Source organism: Leucopleurus acutus (genome assembly GCF_964270905.1).
Source record: "Leucopleurus acutus genome assembly, chromosome: 3".
Taxonomy (NCBI): Eukaryota; Metazoa; Chordata; class Mammalia; order Artiodactyla; family Delphinidae; genus Leucopleurus; species Leucopleurus acutus.
In genome coordinates, this window is record NC_139145.1 from 112,038,523 (window position 1) to 112,056,955 (window position 18,433).

The 18,433-nt window shown below is 43.7% G+C and overlaps 1 protein-coding gene across 2 annotated transcripts in view; it reads right to left on the minus strand.

Moving 5' to 3' along the window:
- The window catches only part of RASGRF2 (Ras protein specific guanine nucleotide releasing factor 2), a 227,838-nt gene that overhangs the window by 33,053 nt on the left and 176,352 nt on the right, over window positions 1-18,433 (minus strand). For both annotated transcript variants that reach the window (XM_082836364.1, XM_082836363.1), the window contains exon 18: window positions 17,600-17,706. In XM_082836364.1, the coding sequence (XP_082692490.1) occupies window positions 17,600-17,706 (107 nt within the window). The remainder of the gene's footprint in view (window positions 1-17,599; window positions 17,707-18,433) is intronic.

The window sequence follows — 18,433 nt, forward strand, 5'->3', positions numbered from 1 at the left end:
CCCTATTTAAACCCAGAGGTCGATTATTCACAACAAGTCTGCCTGACCGCCATTTTATAATTATCTAGAATCTCATTTTTGGCTACATTTCCCCAGGTCCTGAAATGGGAAACCAGAATACTGGGTGGTGGAGGAACACCGGCTCCTTGGCAAAGTCAGCAACCAAGGCGCCCACAAGGTGGCGCTCCCGGGTCGCCTGGCTCGTCGGGAGTCGGCAGCGCCTTTCCCGGACCCGCGGGCGGTGTAGAGCGAGCCGGGCCCGAGCCAGGGAGCTTCGGGGTAAGATGAGTGAACCCCGCGGCACCCAAGAGGGCCTGCAGTTATCCCAGCAACAGCTTACTTAGGTTAGTTTTCGTTTTCCAATTCATCAAGCAGGGCTGAGGAGGATGAAGACTGGAAAAAAGAAACCACCCTGTTTTCAAAGAGGCAGAGCCCAGAAAATGTGAGACTTTTACATTTCAGTCTCTGAACAGGAGACTATAGCTCGTGTTCTTTCAACAATTACTGAGCACCTCAATACCTAGGGCTCTGGGGGAGACACAGAACAGCCAACAGAAGTCTGGGCGAATGGAGGAGATACTAACCAATGAAACACAGGGAGAGGGGCTTTAAGGGGGGGGAATCTCGGGCTTCCCTGGTGGCACAGTGGTTAAAGAATCCGCCTGCCAATGCAGGAGACAAGGGTTCGATCCTTGGTCCGGGAAGATCCCATATGCCGCGGAGCAACTAAGCCTGCGAGCCACAACTACTGAAGCCCGTGCGCCTAGAGCCCGTGGTCTGCAACAAGAAGCCGCTGCAATGAGAAGCCCGCGCACCGCAACGAAGAGTAGCCCCCGCTCGCCGCAACTATAGAAAGCCTGCGGACAGCAACGAAGACCCAACGCAGCCAAAAATAAATTTATCAAAAAAAAAAAAAAAAAAAGAGGGGAGCATCTAAAAACAGGTGAGACCCTGGCGCCTGATTGAGTCTTAGGAGACGGGCAGGTCTGGGAACCCCCTGTAAAGAGGTGACAGCTTAAGCAGAAGTGTCCAAGAGTGGAATGTGGCACACAGCAAATGCTTAGGAACAAAAAGTTACCACCCGATGATGCAAGAATCCTCCTGGAGAGGTAAGCTATTGGGACATAAGGATATTTTACCAAGATTTTATAGACTCTACTCAAACACATTAAAAAATGATTAGGAGAGTCAATATTTTCCCTAGGTTAGTGAACAACTCCTGAGGTAATTATCGTAACTGAGACTTAGTGAGAGTTTGCCGCACGCTAGATGATATTCTAACCACCCTATTATCTAATTCAACCCTCAACAGCAACACAGTTACAATCATTATTATTTCCATTTCACATTTGAGGGAGTCAAAGTACAGAGAATCTAAGTATCTTGTCCAAAGTCACACAGGTAGCAAGCGGCAGACCCAGGACACAAACCTGGGCAGTGTCAGCTCAAGCCTGAGTTTTTAACTGCTACATAAGGACTCTCCAGAAACACTGGTTATCAGTGAAGGGTCACTGGTGGCTTGGGCTGAAAGACACATCCAAACTGTAGCTGGTTACCGTGCTGAGCCTGGAACTATCTCCCACCTATACTAACAACCATTTGAGACACAGATCTTGAGACTGAGATTTGTATGAGTAAGACTAGACTACAGAACAGAAAAATCGTCTGTGAGGCAATAAGTCAGATTCTCTGGCACTTTAAAACTAACCCCTGTTGATAGTTTAGGCACCTTGGAAATTACCTTCATTCTTTCAGGAGAGCAGGGTAATAATTATAATATACTACATATGGCCAAGGGAACTCTAGGACATTGGGAAAGGCTGACTCAGTAAACACAGTTTGAGGGTAAAGAGAATTATGAGAGTAATTTTCTCACTGTAATCAGTACAGTGTATTCCTAACAGTGGCCAGAGTTTTTAAAAGGAAAGTGGAAATACTGCAGAGTGGAGTAAAACCCCATAAAATTTAATACCTAGACCGAAGGACTCATAAAGAAGGGGCTTAGGATGTGTTAGGCTCAAAAATAAGAGCCTAAGGTTTGACTTAATGATTTTCAAGAAAAGGAAAAGCAGCCTGTTTCCTGCCTTGTTGACTACAGAAGATGAACATTTTAATTGAAATTGTGGTGTAGATTTAGGTTAGATCTGGGCCATTTTGTCAAGTGGGAAACTGAGGCAAAGATGCTGACCAATCTTCCCAAATCTGTGCAAATCTACAATCTCCCCTGGATGTTAACGAACTAAAAATAACAAGCCTCTAAACCAGTGTGGTTTTCTGCTCTTCTGGGGAGGGGAACCTTCCTTTAGAACTTTAATGTTGACACCTGATCCCAGGGGGGATTGTGCTGGCTGAAAGCTGGTATGGCAGACCCTGCCCATCATCTGCCTGGCCTTGTCTACCTGCCACCACCCTGGTTTGCCCACCTTCTCACCACCTCTGGGCGACCCTGACTCTGAATTGGGGTTTCTCACTGGAAAAGTGAACAGTAGGGTTTTCCAGCATTTCTCATCACCAAACTACAAAAAGATTTTAACCACTATAAAATTTGGTTTTGTCTGCACTATAGAAAGAACAGCCTGGGACTTCCCTGGTGGTCCAGAGGTTAAGGCTTTGCCTTCCAATGCAGGGGATGCAGGTTCGATCCTTGGTTGGGAAGCTAGGGTCCCACATGCCTTGTGGCCAAAAATCCAAATCATAAAACAGAAGCAATATTGTAACAAAATCAATAAAGACTTAAAAAAATACGGTCCACATCAAAAAAATCATTTTAAAAAAAAAGAACAGCCTAACTGAAAATTTTAAGGAAGGGCATTAAGTTTGGAAGGAAACCCTACGGAGCAATACCATAGTAATTCTAAACCTTCCAATACCTGTTCAACACTTACTAGTTATTAATTACTCATAAGATTTAGAATCTTCAAAGAGGGACAGGATATATAGGAAATGTGTGCCTGACTATCATGTAGGAGCTTATTATGTACCAGGAAAAGGTAGTAAAGTCCAGATATAATTAAACCCCAAATTTGGTAAGCACGGGTGCTCCTGGTGGGCCCTCAAATATTTGTTGGATGAACGGATAAAAGTTCCTGGGAAGGGTTCTTAACTTTGAGACAAGTGGTAATAAGCTACCTAATTCTTCTTAAACTGGCAGTTTGGGAAATTAGTTTAGCAGATGTGAAGTGGGAGGCTACGAGGAGAAGGCACAATGCAAAGTGTGGAAGCTATGTCAGAACAAAAATAACTGGGAAGAGGCAGACGGCAATGAATGACACCAACTCAGAGAGAAGGAAAAAGCCATGCAGAAAATCATTTGTTTGATCATTTTCTAATAAATGACTCTGCATGTGAATGACTTGCTAAAATTCAGCCTCTAGACCTGAAGAGCTGTGTGTATAAGAATTTTAAATATTGCCCTACAACCTTGAAATCAGATAGCTCCCAAGCTTACATCTTTAAGGTTCAAAAGAGAATCAGCCTGTTTAAAAAGCATTTATCAGAAAAAAAGAGAATTTTTCCACATGCTGTGTTTTCCATTGGTTTCTAGATAGGTGGTTAATTGATATGGATTGTAGCTTTCAAGACAATGGCAAGGATTGGAGGGAGAAAGAAAAGTTTGGAAGGGCCTGGGGTTTTTTTGTTTGTTTGTTTGGGTTTTTTTTTTTAACATCTTTATTGGAGTATAATTGCCTTACAATGGTGTGTTAGTTTCTGCTTCATAAAGTGAATCAGCTATACATATACATATATCCCCATATTTCCTCCCTCTTGTGTCTCCCTATCCCACCCCTCTAGGCGGTCACAAAGCACGGAGCTGATCTCCCTGTGCTATGTGGCTGCTTCCCACTAGCTATCGATTTTACATTTGGTAGTGTATATATGTCAATGAAGGGCCTGATTTTAATCCTGATTTTATAACCTTCTTAGTTAATTAATGCCACATGCCAAGAAAATTTAACTCGAATAAAAGCCTTAGGAAAATGCTAGAATGTGTTCTCTAAGCTATGCTTTGTTCTCCCTTCCTGGATTCATGAGGGGAAAAAACTGATAAACAGCTGGTCGGTTTCCCCCACAGAGAAGAGACTCAGAGTCATAGGAATGTGGTAGAATTAGAACCTTTGACATCCATCCAGAGAGAAACTTTATACCAGGAGATGAAATATAGGTTGGTGACAGACTTGGAGCAGAGTGGCGAGGAGAGAAACACAAAGAAAATGGCAGCAGGTGAGACAAAACCTTAGACCCGAATGAACAATTTGATGCACCAACGTTAAGCGGGCTCCTTGGAGTCCTAAGGTGACTTAAAGTGATGGAGGGTTGCTAGTCCTGAGGACTCGACTGCACGCCATGGTCTCCAGAAACGCTTCCAACGTCCAAGAGTGATTATGAGCATGCAGAATGCAAACTGGGAAAAATGAGGACCCACTATGGCACCTTCATCAGAAAACTCTTACAGCAGAGATAAGAAGCTATCAAAGTACATAAAATCCCATGTGTGCTTCTCCGCATTTTCTCTGTCAACAAACTCCATCCACAAAAGGTTAAAGAATCCCACTAGTTCTAAAGGGAAAACGAAATTTCTGTCTCAGCAACTAATGGAAACTGAAAATAAGTTCCATTTAAGACGCTGGCTTCTTAAACTCTTAATTCTATTTCACACTGACTTGAATAAATCCTGTTGTAAATGTCTTGCCAAGCTTTTTTTTTTTTTTTCAGTACGTGGGCCTCTCACTGTTGTGGCCTCTCCCGTTGCGGAGCACAGGCTCCGGACGCGCAGGCTCAGCGGCCGTGGCTCACGGGCCCAGCCGCTCCGCGGCATGTGGGATCTTCCCGGACCGGGGCACAAACCCATGTCCCCTGCATCGGCAGGCGGACCCTCAACCACTGCGCCACCAGGGAAGCCCCATTGCCAAGCATTTTTTAAAAGACAAGCATGGAAAGCTTAAGGAGAGTTTAAAGGATAACAACAGGGATGCATAAAAGATAAGAAAAAGCTCTGGTAAGCAGTTCAAGGAACTAGGATCTTCTTACTTGGTTGTTTGCTTGGACCAGAGAAAAAGAGTTAGGATCTGTCTTCAAGATTAAAAAAAAAAAAAAGAGAGAACCCATATTTATCAGATAATAGCTTCTTATATATTATATTTTCTAGAGCAATTTGACAAATCATTCTTTTCTGCAGAAGAACCCCATACAGATGATTAGGCCAATTTTACAAATTTACAGTCAGCACATACTGGAATCCAGACTAGAATTCAGGTTTCCAGATTTCTCTCCTCACGTGAGTCCTTTTTGACCCAGAAATTAAAGTGAAATGTGATGCTATTCTGAGCGGAGGAGAGAACAATGTCAAAAACAACAACACATAGGTGAAAATAAGTACCAGCTACGTGTCCAGGAAATCAGTAGGAGCCGAAAGGACTTTAAGTTGCTGTCCTAATTAAACTGAAGACAGCATTTCCTATTTCATTTTGGCTGCCTTCATGGGAAGTCTGAGCTTGTGAACAAACGCTGGTTTGTACCTGGTGGATGTTTGAGATTTCATAGCTTAGACATTCAGAGGTCAACGGTGGTGGTGTGGACAGCTAGAAGCAAATGCGGACCAATTAATAAGGACGAGGCCAATATAAAAAGTATGTGGCTCACGGATTATATTCCCATTTGTTCATTTTTATAAAAGCATTTGCAAGGTTGAAGCAGTAGATGACTAATTTATCATTAAAAATAAATTTTTCATAGCTGCCAGCATCTCACATTGTGACTGAATTCTCTCTTCTTGTTCCTGGCATCCCCCCCCTGCAAGAACCCACTGGCAGGGGAAGGCCCAGAAGCCTCCTCGTACTTAGGGGCCCCTGAGCGGTGGGGCTGCATCCCAATCCACCTGGGATAGTGGGGGACTGTCTGGGGTCCTGAGGTCTGGAGAATAGCGGGGGTTTTCTGACCTGTGACCGTGGACAGCACCAGCCCCAACTCCTGCCCTGGCCAGTGACCGGCGGAGACTGGTACACAGGAGCCTGCTAATCGCTGTCTGAATGCAGGAGGCACTGCAGTGGCTTCTGGAAGGGAGAAAGAAAGGGCTCTGCCCCCCATCAACCTTTAGCAAATACAAATCCTTTGTCTAAGTGACACAGAGTCTAGGATGAAAGTAACTTTTCTAAGAGAAGACAGAGAGGGGAAGCAGTGTCAGTGCTAACAAAGATACGCTCACTGTTTTGAGTCAGAAGTGTTTTACTTTACATTTTGAGTGGTTTGCATCCCAAGCGTTGGCCGGAGAGATGGGGAGGCTGTGGGATTGTTGGTTAAGAGCCTGAGCTGGGCAGCCAGCAGCCCGGGTGCGAAACCTGGTTCTGCCACTTGCCACCTGCATCATCTTGGGCAAACTGTTTCATCTCCAGCCTTCAATTTCCCCATCTACAAAGCTGGGATTATACCTTCCCTCTCTCAAAAGGCTGGAGTGAGGAGTAAAGGACTTAGTATTTGAAGACTGCTTTAACAATACAGTATTGTTAAAGAATGTTTTGAAAACACTGGAAGTCTGTCATTCAGAATGCATCCTCTGTCATTCAGAATGCATCCTCAGAGAGGAAACTGCCTTCTAGGTGGGGGGTTAGGTTTTCAATTTCCCGTAAGGGATGGTATGTCCCATATCGTAACTAAAACAATCTCAAACCCCAGGCTGGCCCAGAGATCATTTGCCTGGAATCCCATCACCTCTCCTCCCAGCTCGTGCCAGGGACACATCTACCCTGGGAGTGGACATTGGGAAATCTCATCCAGCTGTGGTGAGGATTCGGGAATGGGGCGTTTGTAAAGTTCTGGGCATCTTCAGGAGTGTGAGGTCAGGAAGCACCCACGTGTGGCAGACAGTACTGTGGACAGGGAAGCTCTCTTTCTCCTGAGAGAGCTCCAAGGTCAGGCAACCCTACTCCGAAGGCTGCCTTGTGAGTGGAAAGAAGATCTGTGGCCCAAGAGCAGACACTAGGCAGTGCATGTGGACAGGGCAAGTCCTCCACGGCAGACTGGTAGGAGTGAGTACAGACAAGAAGGGGGCTGAGCCCGAGAAGAGGAGAGGACAGGGCTGGAAGCAGGCGGAGAGCTGTCCGTCGAGGCGATGGGAGCTCAGTAGTTGGTTCTTTTTTATGCATTTCATTCTCCCGCCCACAACAAAAGTCCGTACTGCGCTTGTCCTGGCCCAACCTCCGTTTCCGATTTGCAGCAAAGGATAAATCTGAACTTAGTGCTTTAATCTGATGCTGGATTTTGTGTTTTACTAAGCAACGTCAACAAATTAAAAAATTTTAAAGGGCCCCCTGTCATCTGTCAAAATAAGAAACAGGAGATGAAATGATAAACTCCCATTTTAGGACACCCTGGTCCCTGAGGTCTCTGAACATACTAAGCACTGGCCATCACAGCAGCACCCACTTTTCTGCCTCAATAAGTCAACAGGGCATGTTCTCACTGTACCGCTGGCCTGGGGCTGCAGGCCCAAACCAAGCCTAAGGATGCTCATTGTACTTTCTTACTGGGAGAAAGCCATCATCCTCTCCGTCAGATTTATAACCCCAACACCAACGTTACATAAAGGTTTTGCTTTTGTCTACATAAGCCCAGTATGGGTGTGTCCCTCTTCAGCAGGCTCATTGGGGCCATAGCGGGGACCATCCATCAGGTTCCTGCTTCTGAGGAACGGGGCACTGCAGGGGAGTGTGGAAAGAATTCTGAGCCAGACATCAGAGCTGGGTCTGGCTCACTGCTGGACTTCTGAGCGGCCTGGAACTGTGCTTGTTATTCTGTAGCCACCAGTCACTCGGGGCCAGAGGCTACTACTCTGGATGCTACGCACGTAGAACATTTCCACCACTGTAGAAAGTTCACTGGGCAGTGCTGATCGAACCTCCCTGAGACCTAACGGCTTCACTGGTCAAATAGGGGTAACGGCATTTTGTCTGAAAGCCTGGGTTCAGCCCAGACGCACCCTCACAGGGCTCTACCAAGAGCAGCCATCTGTAGTGTTCTGAGCATCCACCCAGAACAGTTACTCGAACAGGAGTTACCTTCCGTAACCCCTCACAACCCCAAGGAGTAAGCAGTACCATCCCCACTTTATAGAAGAAGAAACGGAGGCCTGGGGGAGCTAAACCATTTGCTCAGCCACGGAGCTGACACACGATAGGGCAGGGTTTCAATCCAGGCAACTCTGACTCTGAAGCCTGTGCTCTTACCCACATCATCCTGCTTTTCCAACAAGATTCTGAAGGCCCCTCTGCTCGGGATCCATGGAACATGGACAGACGGCCTGGGTTCAGCTCCTACTAGGATTTTTGGAGGCGTAAGAACTTTCACCTCTGCTGCTCTGAGTGACTACAGAGTGGGGCTGTGAGGGCTGCTAAGTCCTGTTTTATACCCCAAACTACATTTATTTGTTAATTGTGTTCAGAAAGTGTTATAGAATATATTTTTTCAGGTTATATGATAATATTTATTTTCCGTTTAAAAGATTATTTTGGGCTACTCAAATACAATAGGCTTCATATTAGAATTTTTGAAAGCCGTTGTTTTCCCTAAGCACTCTCTCACTCTGACAATCAATTGTGGATGATAAAAATTTACTAGGTTTGTCCTTTCTTTGTCCTTTCCTTGATACACGTATGGTAGTTAATCTAGTTTGTAAAGGATACAAGTAAGAATGACTATAAAGTGACACTGTCACCTCATAACTGCCTCCTTTTAAGTTGACCTATTTTTATACCCTACCATGCAGCTAATATACAATAGCATACAAATAGCATTATAGAATATATTTTTTAATAAAAAGACTAATAGGGTCTGTGTGAGTATGTGTATATATTTCTATGATAAAGTATATATAAAACCCTCTTATAAATGTATACATACTTACACCCTTATGAACATAAATTTTAAAAGTATCATACACAATGTTAAAAGCAAAAGAACAAACTGGGGGAGGTAATAGAAATAAAAGCAAAAATAAACAAATGGGACCTAATCAAACTTACAAGCTTTTGCACAGTTAAGGAAACCATAAACAAAACGAAAAGACAACCTACGGACTGGTAGAAAATATTTGCAAATGATGCGACTGACAAGGGCTTAATTTCCAAAATATGCAAACAGCTCATACAACTCAACAACAAAAAAACAACCCAATCGAAAAACTGGTAGAAGACCTAAATAGACATTTCTCCAAAGAAGACATACAGATGGTCAATAGGCACATGAAAAGATGCTCAAAATTGCTAATTATTAGAGAAATGCAATCAAAACTACAATGAGGTGCCACCTCACACCTGTCAGAATGGCCATCATTGAAAAGTCTACAAATAATAAATGCTGGAGAGGGAGAAAAGGGAGCCCTCCTACACTGTTAGTGGGAATGTAAGTTGGTACAGCCACTGTGGAAAACAGTATGGAGGTTCCTCAAAAAACTAAAAATAGAGCTGCCGAATGATCCAGTAATACCACTCCTGGGCATATACCTGGACAAAATTATAATTCTAAAAGATACATGCACCCCTATGTTAATAGAAGCACTATTCATAATAGCCAAGACATGGAAGCAACCTAAATGTCCATCGACATTTATGATGGACATTTATGAATGAAGAAGATGTGGTATATACATACACACACACACACACACACACACACACACACACACACACACACAGGAATATTACTCAGCCATAAAAAAGAATGAAATAATGCCATTTGTAGCAACATGGATGAACCTAGAGATTATCATACTAAGTGAAGTAAGTCAGAAAGAGAAAGACAAATACCATATGATATCATTTATATGTGGAATCTAAAATGTGACACAAATGAACCTATCTACAAAACAGAAACAGATTCACAGACATAGAGAACAAATTTGTGGTTGCCAAGAGGGAGGGGAGGTGGGAGAGGGATGGATTGGGAATTTGGGGTTAGCAGATGCAAACTGTTATATCTAGAATGGGTAAACAACAAGGTCCTACTGTATAGCACAGGGAACTATATTTAATATCCTGTGATAAACCATAATGGAAAAGAATATAAAAAACAATGTATATATTGGGGTGGACAAAAGTTACAGAAAAACCCAAATGAACTTTATGGCCAACTCAGTATATGTATAACTGAATCACTTTGCTGTACAGCAGAAATTAACACAACATTGTAAATCAACTATAAAAATTTTTTTTAAAAAGAACAAACTGGGGGAAATGAATGTAACTGGCAGATAAAGGGCTTAATCCTGATATATAACAAGTATATAATATCAATAAGAACAATACTAAAAGTAACAGAAAACTGAGCAATGCCCAGCAAGAGAGACATTTGACTGGGAGATGCTTCTCCAGTGCCAGAAATGTTCCATTTCTTGCTCAGGGTGGGAGTTGTACAGGTGTGTTCATAGGTAAAAAGTCATTGAGTTATACCCATGTTCAGTGCCCTTTACTTGAAGTCTGTAATATCTCAATAAAATGCAAAAAAGCATATAAACTAGGAGTTCTTCATCAGCAGCTAAATATGCTCTTGGTCCATCATACAATGAAGGTAAGAGGACTGAAGTGAGTTAGAAACATAAGAGTTGAGTTATTTTGACAAAGTCTGTGAAATTACTCTTGCCAAGGCGACCTACACTTCCTGTACCATGAACAATAATGAAATAATCAGGCGGTGGTACTATTTTTCATAGATCTCATTAAATTGCTCTGTAGGCCATCCTTCCCCACCCTTTAGGGCGGGCACTAAAGCCATCCAGAAGCTTTAGTTACAAGAACAATCTCTTCAATCAGAATGTCCAATCCAATATATTAATCCAAGTTCCATTTCAGTCCAGAATAAGCCATTTCCCTCCTGCCTCTGCCTGGCCTGCCTCAAGCCTAGAAGCCCACATGGGAGGCCCCTTCTTCTCTCTCCACAACCTCCTCTCTGTTTTCTTGCTAACACTTTGACCTTCCAGGGAAGGAAGGTAATCTGATATTCTGGAGCAGGTGGAGCCTGGAGCTGGTTCCTACTGGATGTGGTGGATGGGACAGTGGCCAGCTCCTCCTTTTGTGGCACTTGGTGGGATTTTTGGAGACCTCTCTGCTGGGGACTTAAGGCCTGTTACCCCGACTCAGTCAGTGTCTGGATTTTGCTCATGCTCACGTCTACCCCAGTGTCTGGAACACTCTGGGGCTCAGTTCTTATTAGTAAATGAATGAAGGAGGTGAGCAAACTGAAAAGGGAGTAGCAATATTCCCTCCATAAACTCCTTTGGGAAGAAGATTTTTAGGTAAGTAGGCCATTTCAGTCTGACCTTACACTTTTTTTTTTTTTTTTTTTTTTTTTACGCGGGCCTCTCACTGTTGCAGCCTCTCCTGTTGTGGAGCACAGGCTCCGGACGCACAGGCTCAGCAGCCATGGCCCACGGGCCCAGCCGCTCCACGGCATGTGGGATCTTCCCGGACCGGGGCACGAACCAGTGTTCCCTGCATTGGCAGGCGGACTCTCAACCACTGCGCCACCAGGGAAGCCCTGACCTTACACTTTTAAAACATGTAGGCTAATTTCCTTTGGCCTAGAATTAAGAAAATAAATGACTGTTTCATTCTCAGCCACTTGTCATTCAGATGGTATCCCTTGTCTGATGAAGCAAATCGTAACCTGTGGACACAGCTGGAGGCTCCTTTATCAGTGCCATTCCATGGTCTGTAAAATCCCACAAACAAGTGGACAGAGAATTTTTTCAGAATTAGTTGATCAATAAGACAACTCAGGAAAATCAAAATTGCTGTAGATTATACATACGAGACCTTCCACAGAGACTCGAGTGTAGATCTAAGCTGTTTATAGCCAGCCTCCAAGTCCCTCCCTGGCTGTGCACAGAGGACACAAGCAGAAACGCTAATTCAAAAATATACATGCACCCCAATGTTCATAGCAGCATTATTTGCAATTGCCAAGATATGGAAGCAACTTAATGTCCATCAACAGATGAATGGATAAAGAAGAGTGAGATACACACACACACACACACACACACACACACATATATATACAATGGAATATTAGCCATAAAAAAGAATGAAATTTTGCCATTTGTAGCAACATGGATGGACTTGCAGGGTATTAGACTAAGTGAAATAAGTCAGACAGAGAAAGACAAATACTGTATTATATCACTTATATGTGGAAACTAAAAAATACAACAACTAATGAATACAACACAAAAGAAGCAGACTCACAGATATTGAGAATACCCCAGTAGTTACCAGTGGGGAGAGGGAAGGAGGGGGGGCCATATAGGGGTAAGGGGCTAAGAGGTACAAACTACTGTGTATAAAATATGCTATAAGGATATATTGTACAACATGGGGCAATATAGCCAATATTTTATAATAGCTATAGAGTATAACCTTTAAAAATTGTGACTCACTATATTGTACACCTGTAACTTATAAAATATTGTACATACTTCAATTTAAAAAATTTTTTTTAAAAAGCTCTACAGTCCTGAAATATGCAGACACCTTGGAATTGTGTGAATGCCATGTAAGGCTGTCCAGCAGGACACCTAGTGAAAACACTTCCTTTACTCAGAGTCTCTCTACTCACAGCCCTGATTTCTGGTCCACTAGTGGTTGTAGTCTCTGACTTGGCTGACTTTGGAAACTTGAAAGGCTAGAAAATGACTTCCTGGAGAGAATGAACAACAGCAACATTAAAATATAAACTCAACAACCATTACTGGGCCTCTACCACATACTCAGCATTGCGGAGCCAGTGAAAGGAGATACAAAGATCCTTGTCTGGACGGAGCTTCCAGGCTGGTTGGAGGGAGAGGAAGTGTGTATCTCTCCTGGCCTCAGCTGGAAGGGGTATAGTCATAGGCACCTATGTTGTATTTTATGCCCTTCATGCTTCTTAATCCAACGTCACCTTTAATTCTCACCACATCCGTAGGTGCGGTAAAACAGGGATGGTTGTTCTCTTTTTTAGAGGGGGAAATTAGCGCCCAGAGAGACTGAGTGACCAGCTCAGGGCCCCAGAGAAGATATAATGGTGGAGCTGGAAGAAAAACACAGGTCCTCCCCGACTCTGAGCTGCGATGCATAGACAAGGCATATGGGAAAAACTCAGCTCGGCCTTGTGGCTTCACTTTCAACATGGAAGGAAAAAAATGAGTGAAAAAGCACTACAAAATGAGGAGCAATCAGGGCAGAGTATGTTCACAGATGAAAATTTTTAGAATCAGGAAAAAAAAGAAATATTTTAGCTTTACCAAATACTAAAGAAAAGGCTAGAAGATTCCAGGAGAAGAAATGGCATTCTAGCACTATCTTTGGGGGGATGGGGAGAGTTGAAGGTGACATCCTAGGGAAATTTTATATCTCTGGAGAACCGACACCCATACTTCTGCAGCTCTTTATTTCTCCTGAAATAAGTTCAGGGTAGTATCTGCCGATATTAGTTACCTTTGATGAGAAATGAGAAATAAATGCATGATATCCAATACTTTGTAGGAGACTCGATTTTCTAGATCATTTGGAGACAGATTTATACCTTGTTTCGCTGTGGCTTTCCGGTTTTCTACAATTTGCAATGGTGTCCCTACTTAGTCTACCATGTGAGAAAAAATGCAATTGTTAGCACGCTGCACTGCTTTGTGAAATGAGTACAACTCCCTACTCATTTTTTTAAAAGCTACTACTTCAGGTAGCCACAATAATGCTACATTCTTCCTTAAATGGACTCAACTGATACTGAATGAATCAGATAACAAAACCCCTCTTGTCCCAGCCCTTCATTCGTGATGTGAAAACCAAAGACAACCTGGCAGAGTCAGATTATAGCCCAAGTTTTCAGACCAGCAGTCTCATCTCACAGCTGGACGTTGCCTTTGGAAGAGTAGAGACCTTTAGATAAACCTGAATAAAGGCATCAAGCTGTGCTGTTAATCCTTCTTTAAGCACCGTGGTGGTCACCCTGCTTAGGGTCCCTCAACTCAGGGGCCGCGCTCCCACCTCCTCTAACTCACCTGGCTGGGGCTGTGCCGCAGAGGTGAGAGGAGACGCTGGGCACACAATGGGGCCTCTAGGACCGTGAGCTGAACCAGTTCTGTCCACTGGAACTATTTACTAATCCAGACCTGCTCTTGGTAACAACCCACTAAATTGATCCCACTCTCCATTAAGAGATTAGGACTGGTCTGGTCTCTATAATGGTCACATAGGAAACGTAATGAATTTGGAGAAAGAGTACATTTTAATTTTAATTACATTTAAAATAAAATGTAATTAAAATTGAATTTAATTACATTTTACTTGTAATGCCAGTTGGATAAATAAAGGTTTTGTTTAAAATCCATATGAAACTCTATAATGGTGCTATGCTCTTACTGCCCTTCAAAATTCAGAAGAGAGAATTAAAAGGAAAGCACTGACTTTCCCAAAATAGTCAAATAGCAACTTCTCTTGTAAGTGTTGTTTACCAACTTGCAAGTGAAATCTAAAGTCTAAACTTTGGATCCAGGCCATGAGGTGTAATTAAAAGCACTCTGGCTTTGGAATGGACAGACCTGGGCTCAAGTCAAGCCTAAAGCAAATCAGTAAAGGGAGGAAAGGAGACCTGGACACTGACACCAGCAAAGAAAGTCCTAAAGCACTTGCCAAAAAGCAGAAATGTTACAGAAACACCCTGCACCTCACGCACTTAACACAGAGGATGATGGAGAACTCGGCTGAATGAGATAAGGTGACAGGCTGTGCACATGATGAAGTTATACCAGGACAATCGAACACTAACCACAGATCCCCACAATCCACTCACTCTTGCAGGGAAAGTAAGAAAAGACAAATGAGTGAGTGGTAAGAACTGCCTTCGGCACGTCGGGGTCTAAATTTTATATCGTAATTCTGACGAGAGAAAAGACTGGATGCCTGAGCAATTTGTACCATCCACCCAGGTAGCGATGTACCCCCTGATGTGGAGAGGGTCTGGGAAGCTGGGCTTCCCAGTGTGGTCCTCTAATGGGAATTGATTACAAAGTGCTTTCCCATGTGTGAGCACATCTGAAGTAACAGGCTGCAAAGTATCTGAACTGTCCAAACAAAAGACAACACCTAGGGGCTTTTTGGATTAGAACTAAAGGCCACCAAGACAATCTGAATAAAGAGACTCTTGCCTTCACATCAATCCATTTTCTATTCCAATGGCTTGGTGCTATTCAACTTGATATTGCCTGTATGCACACATGTATACATGCGTGTACAACGTAGCTATCAAATCAATGATAACATTTTGCTCTTAATCTCTTAACTATAAGTGACGGATTCAGCACACCAATCTCTTCCCATCTATGAATTCTCTTTACCAAAAGTAAAATAACCCTAGCCTACTGTAATTTGATTTGTGGTACTTTTCCAGCTACTATAAGAGTTATACGTGAATTGTGAGGGATCCCTGTTGAGATTAGAAAAAGAGGGCACTGGGCTTCCCTGGTGGTGCAGTGTTTAAGAGTCCATCTTCCAATGCGGGGGACACGGGTTCAAGCCCTCATCCAGGAGAATCCCGCATGCCACGGAGCAGCTAAGCCCATGGGCCACAACTACTGAGCCTGTGAGCCACAACTACTGAGCCCACATACCACAACTGCTGAGGCCCGTGCACCTGGAGCCCATGCTCTGCAGTGGGAAAGGCCCACCGTGATGAGAGGCCCGTGCACCGTGGCGAGGAGTGGCCCCCGCTCACGGCAACTGGAGGGAGCCCGTGCACAGAAACGAAGACCCAACGCAGCCAAGAATAAAAACAAATAAATACATAAATTTATAAAAAAAGAAAAAGAGGGCACTGGGGATTGATAAAAGGAAAGTGAGGCTGATGGGGAAGCAGGGTTAGAGCTCCTGAGGGAGGAGAGGAGGGAGCTGGGGCCAGGGAAACCTGGGCTGTGACTTTGAGTCTTGGCATGAACTTGCAGGGGCCAAGCTGTGACCGGGGAAGAGAGCAAATTAGCATCTGCTCAATTTTGTCTATCAAAGCTACTCTGCATCTCTAAGCCACTGTCGGATCCAAGAATCAGAAGCCAAAACTCTGAGTCAAAAACTAGAGATGATGGGATGGACTGTCAGGTGCAGGAGAAACATGACTCATGTTTTATCTGCAATGAGGCAAAAGCGATTCAAAGCGGCCCACTGAGACTGTGGAAAAGAGAGACTAGACATTTCAATGAGCTAAGGATGGTTCTCAGAATTTGGGTCATACAGGATCCATTTTTATTTACTAAAGATGTGTAAGATGAAATGCTTACATACTTTACTTAATGTGCTGTCTTTGTTTTTACTTTAATTAGTATTTAAGAGTTGTCACAGGCTAACTGGTGGTGAGGTCCAAATCCCACTTCTTCCAATTAGTGAATTGTCTTGCCACAGGGGTTTCAGAAGCCTGGCCCTCATGTGACTCTCTCTGATGAACGGTCATGACCAAGGGCCAGGCGGTAGACCTCTGAGAATAAAATGAAGTGAGCCATGGGAATTCCTTGCATTTTTTCTTTTTCTCTACTCATTAGCTAACTCACATTTTATGTTTCCCATGTTCTGATCTGAGCCATGAAGGGCCCCCTTCTCTCTCTCAAACTCTCCTTGCTGGGTGCTAGCCAGCCCGTGTCCAGGAGGGCCCACCCTCTATTTGGCAGTGGGGGCATCGTTGGGCACAATTCATGCCTTGAATCAATGAGGCAAAGGGGGCCCTTGCTTTATTTTGTGAGACGGTGAAATCCATATAAATTCTATAAACTTGCACTGAAAACACACAAATAGATAACAAGCAGGTGTCCTGTCAGCATGATGCAGTTTAAAAACAGAGTACCTTAGACTCTTGAACAACACAGATTTGAACTGCATGGGTCCACTTGTATGTGGATGTCTTTCAAGAGTAAGTTCTACGGTACTACACAATCTGCAGTTGGTTGAATCCTCAGATATGGAAGAACCACATATATCACATGACCATGGGTGCAGAGAGCCAACTATAAGTTATATGCAAATTTTCCACTGCACAGAGGGCTGGTACTCCTAACCATCACATTGTTCAAGAGACAACCGTACTAGAAACCAAAACATCAAAGGGCATGAGGCAAAGTATCTTCTGAATCGGGCTGAGAAAACACTCCCTGACCAGACGCCAGAGTGTCTGGTACCAGAATGTTGCTTACTTCTAGGGGCACCTGCTGTTTACTTCCAAGAGGTACCACCCCAGGTGAGCCAACTCCACTTACAGAGAGGGCCCTGTGAACAGTGCTCCCGGGTGGCAGGGGACAGTGGCCCTGCCACAGCTCTAGTGCCCGCAGTGGGTGCTGTTGCCTGAGAGATGAGGGCAGAGGGCAGCCCTGCTTGACCTCTTGTGTCGTGCCCTTTGCAGATCTGAAACAGCAGATGTTAGCGGTACACGTTTGTTTGCTTTGATCTGTATGCCCACCCTCCAGCTTCTTCCCTTCCTATGTTCCAATTTCAAGGTTTCAGACTCCAGCTCCAAAGAATCAGAAGGCGTTGTAATGACTTAAAAAGTTGGTTTTAAAACAAATCCTTGAAAGTAATTACCGAGGCCACTGAATTACCTGTGCGTGCTTTGAGACCCAGTGACGGAGGACGTTCAGTACGCGATTGGTGGCTGTTCTACGTATGATAAACTCTTTGTCACATGTTCTCTCGGTGTTGTTAAATCCTTAGGAGGAAAAGAAACACACACACGATGGAGTTAAAGCCACTCCCCAGGGACCTGGAAAAGGTCACTTATTTTGGGACATTGGTTAATGAAACTCACAAATGACACATCTTGGCAGAGGAGCAAGTGGCTTCAGACTGCTGTGGGTTCTGCTTACTTACCTATTATACCCTCAGCAGCGAGGCCACCACATAGTTACAGGTGCAATTAAATGAATAACGTGCACATATTTGTTAAAGGTCACTGCTTAAAGCTAAAGCCGGTCTAGGGACACTTCCATTTGTGCCTGTCTTGTTATATAATAGAAAGCCAAGAAGGAGTTTTAACAAAGTACTTGAATCAACATTAGTTTATACTTTTGCTCCAAAGGCATTATATAACCACAAACATTTTCAGTATCTGTAGATGGATGAGCCTTGGCTCCCCGATGATACAAATACTTTCTTGTGCACCCACGTATTGAGCAGCAGTATAGCATAGTGGTTAGGAACATGAACTCCACAGCCAGACTGTCTGGGTTCAAATCCCTGTTCTCCTACTATGTAAGTCATGGCTCCTCTTTGGCTACCAGTTTCCTCATGTCCTGCGTGGGATAAGTGTACCAACCTCAGAGACTTGTTTGGAGATTAAGTCAGTGCATGTTAAGCATTTAGAATGGCACTTGAGAAAATAGTGGGAGCTTATTAAAGTCACCAATAACCTCCATGTCTCTGTATTCAAGGGATAT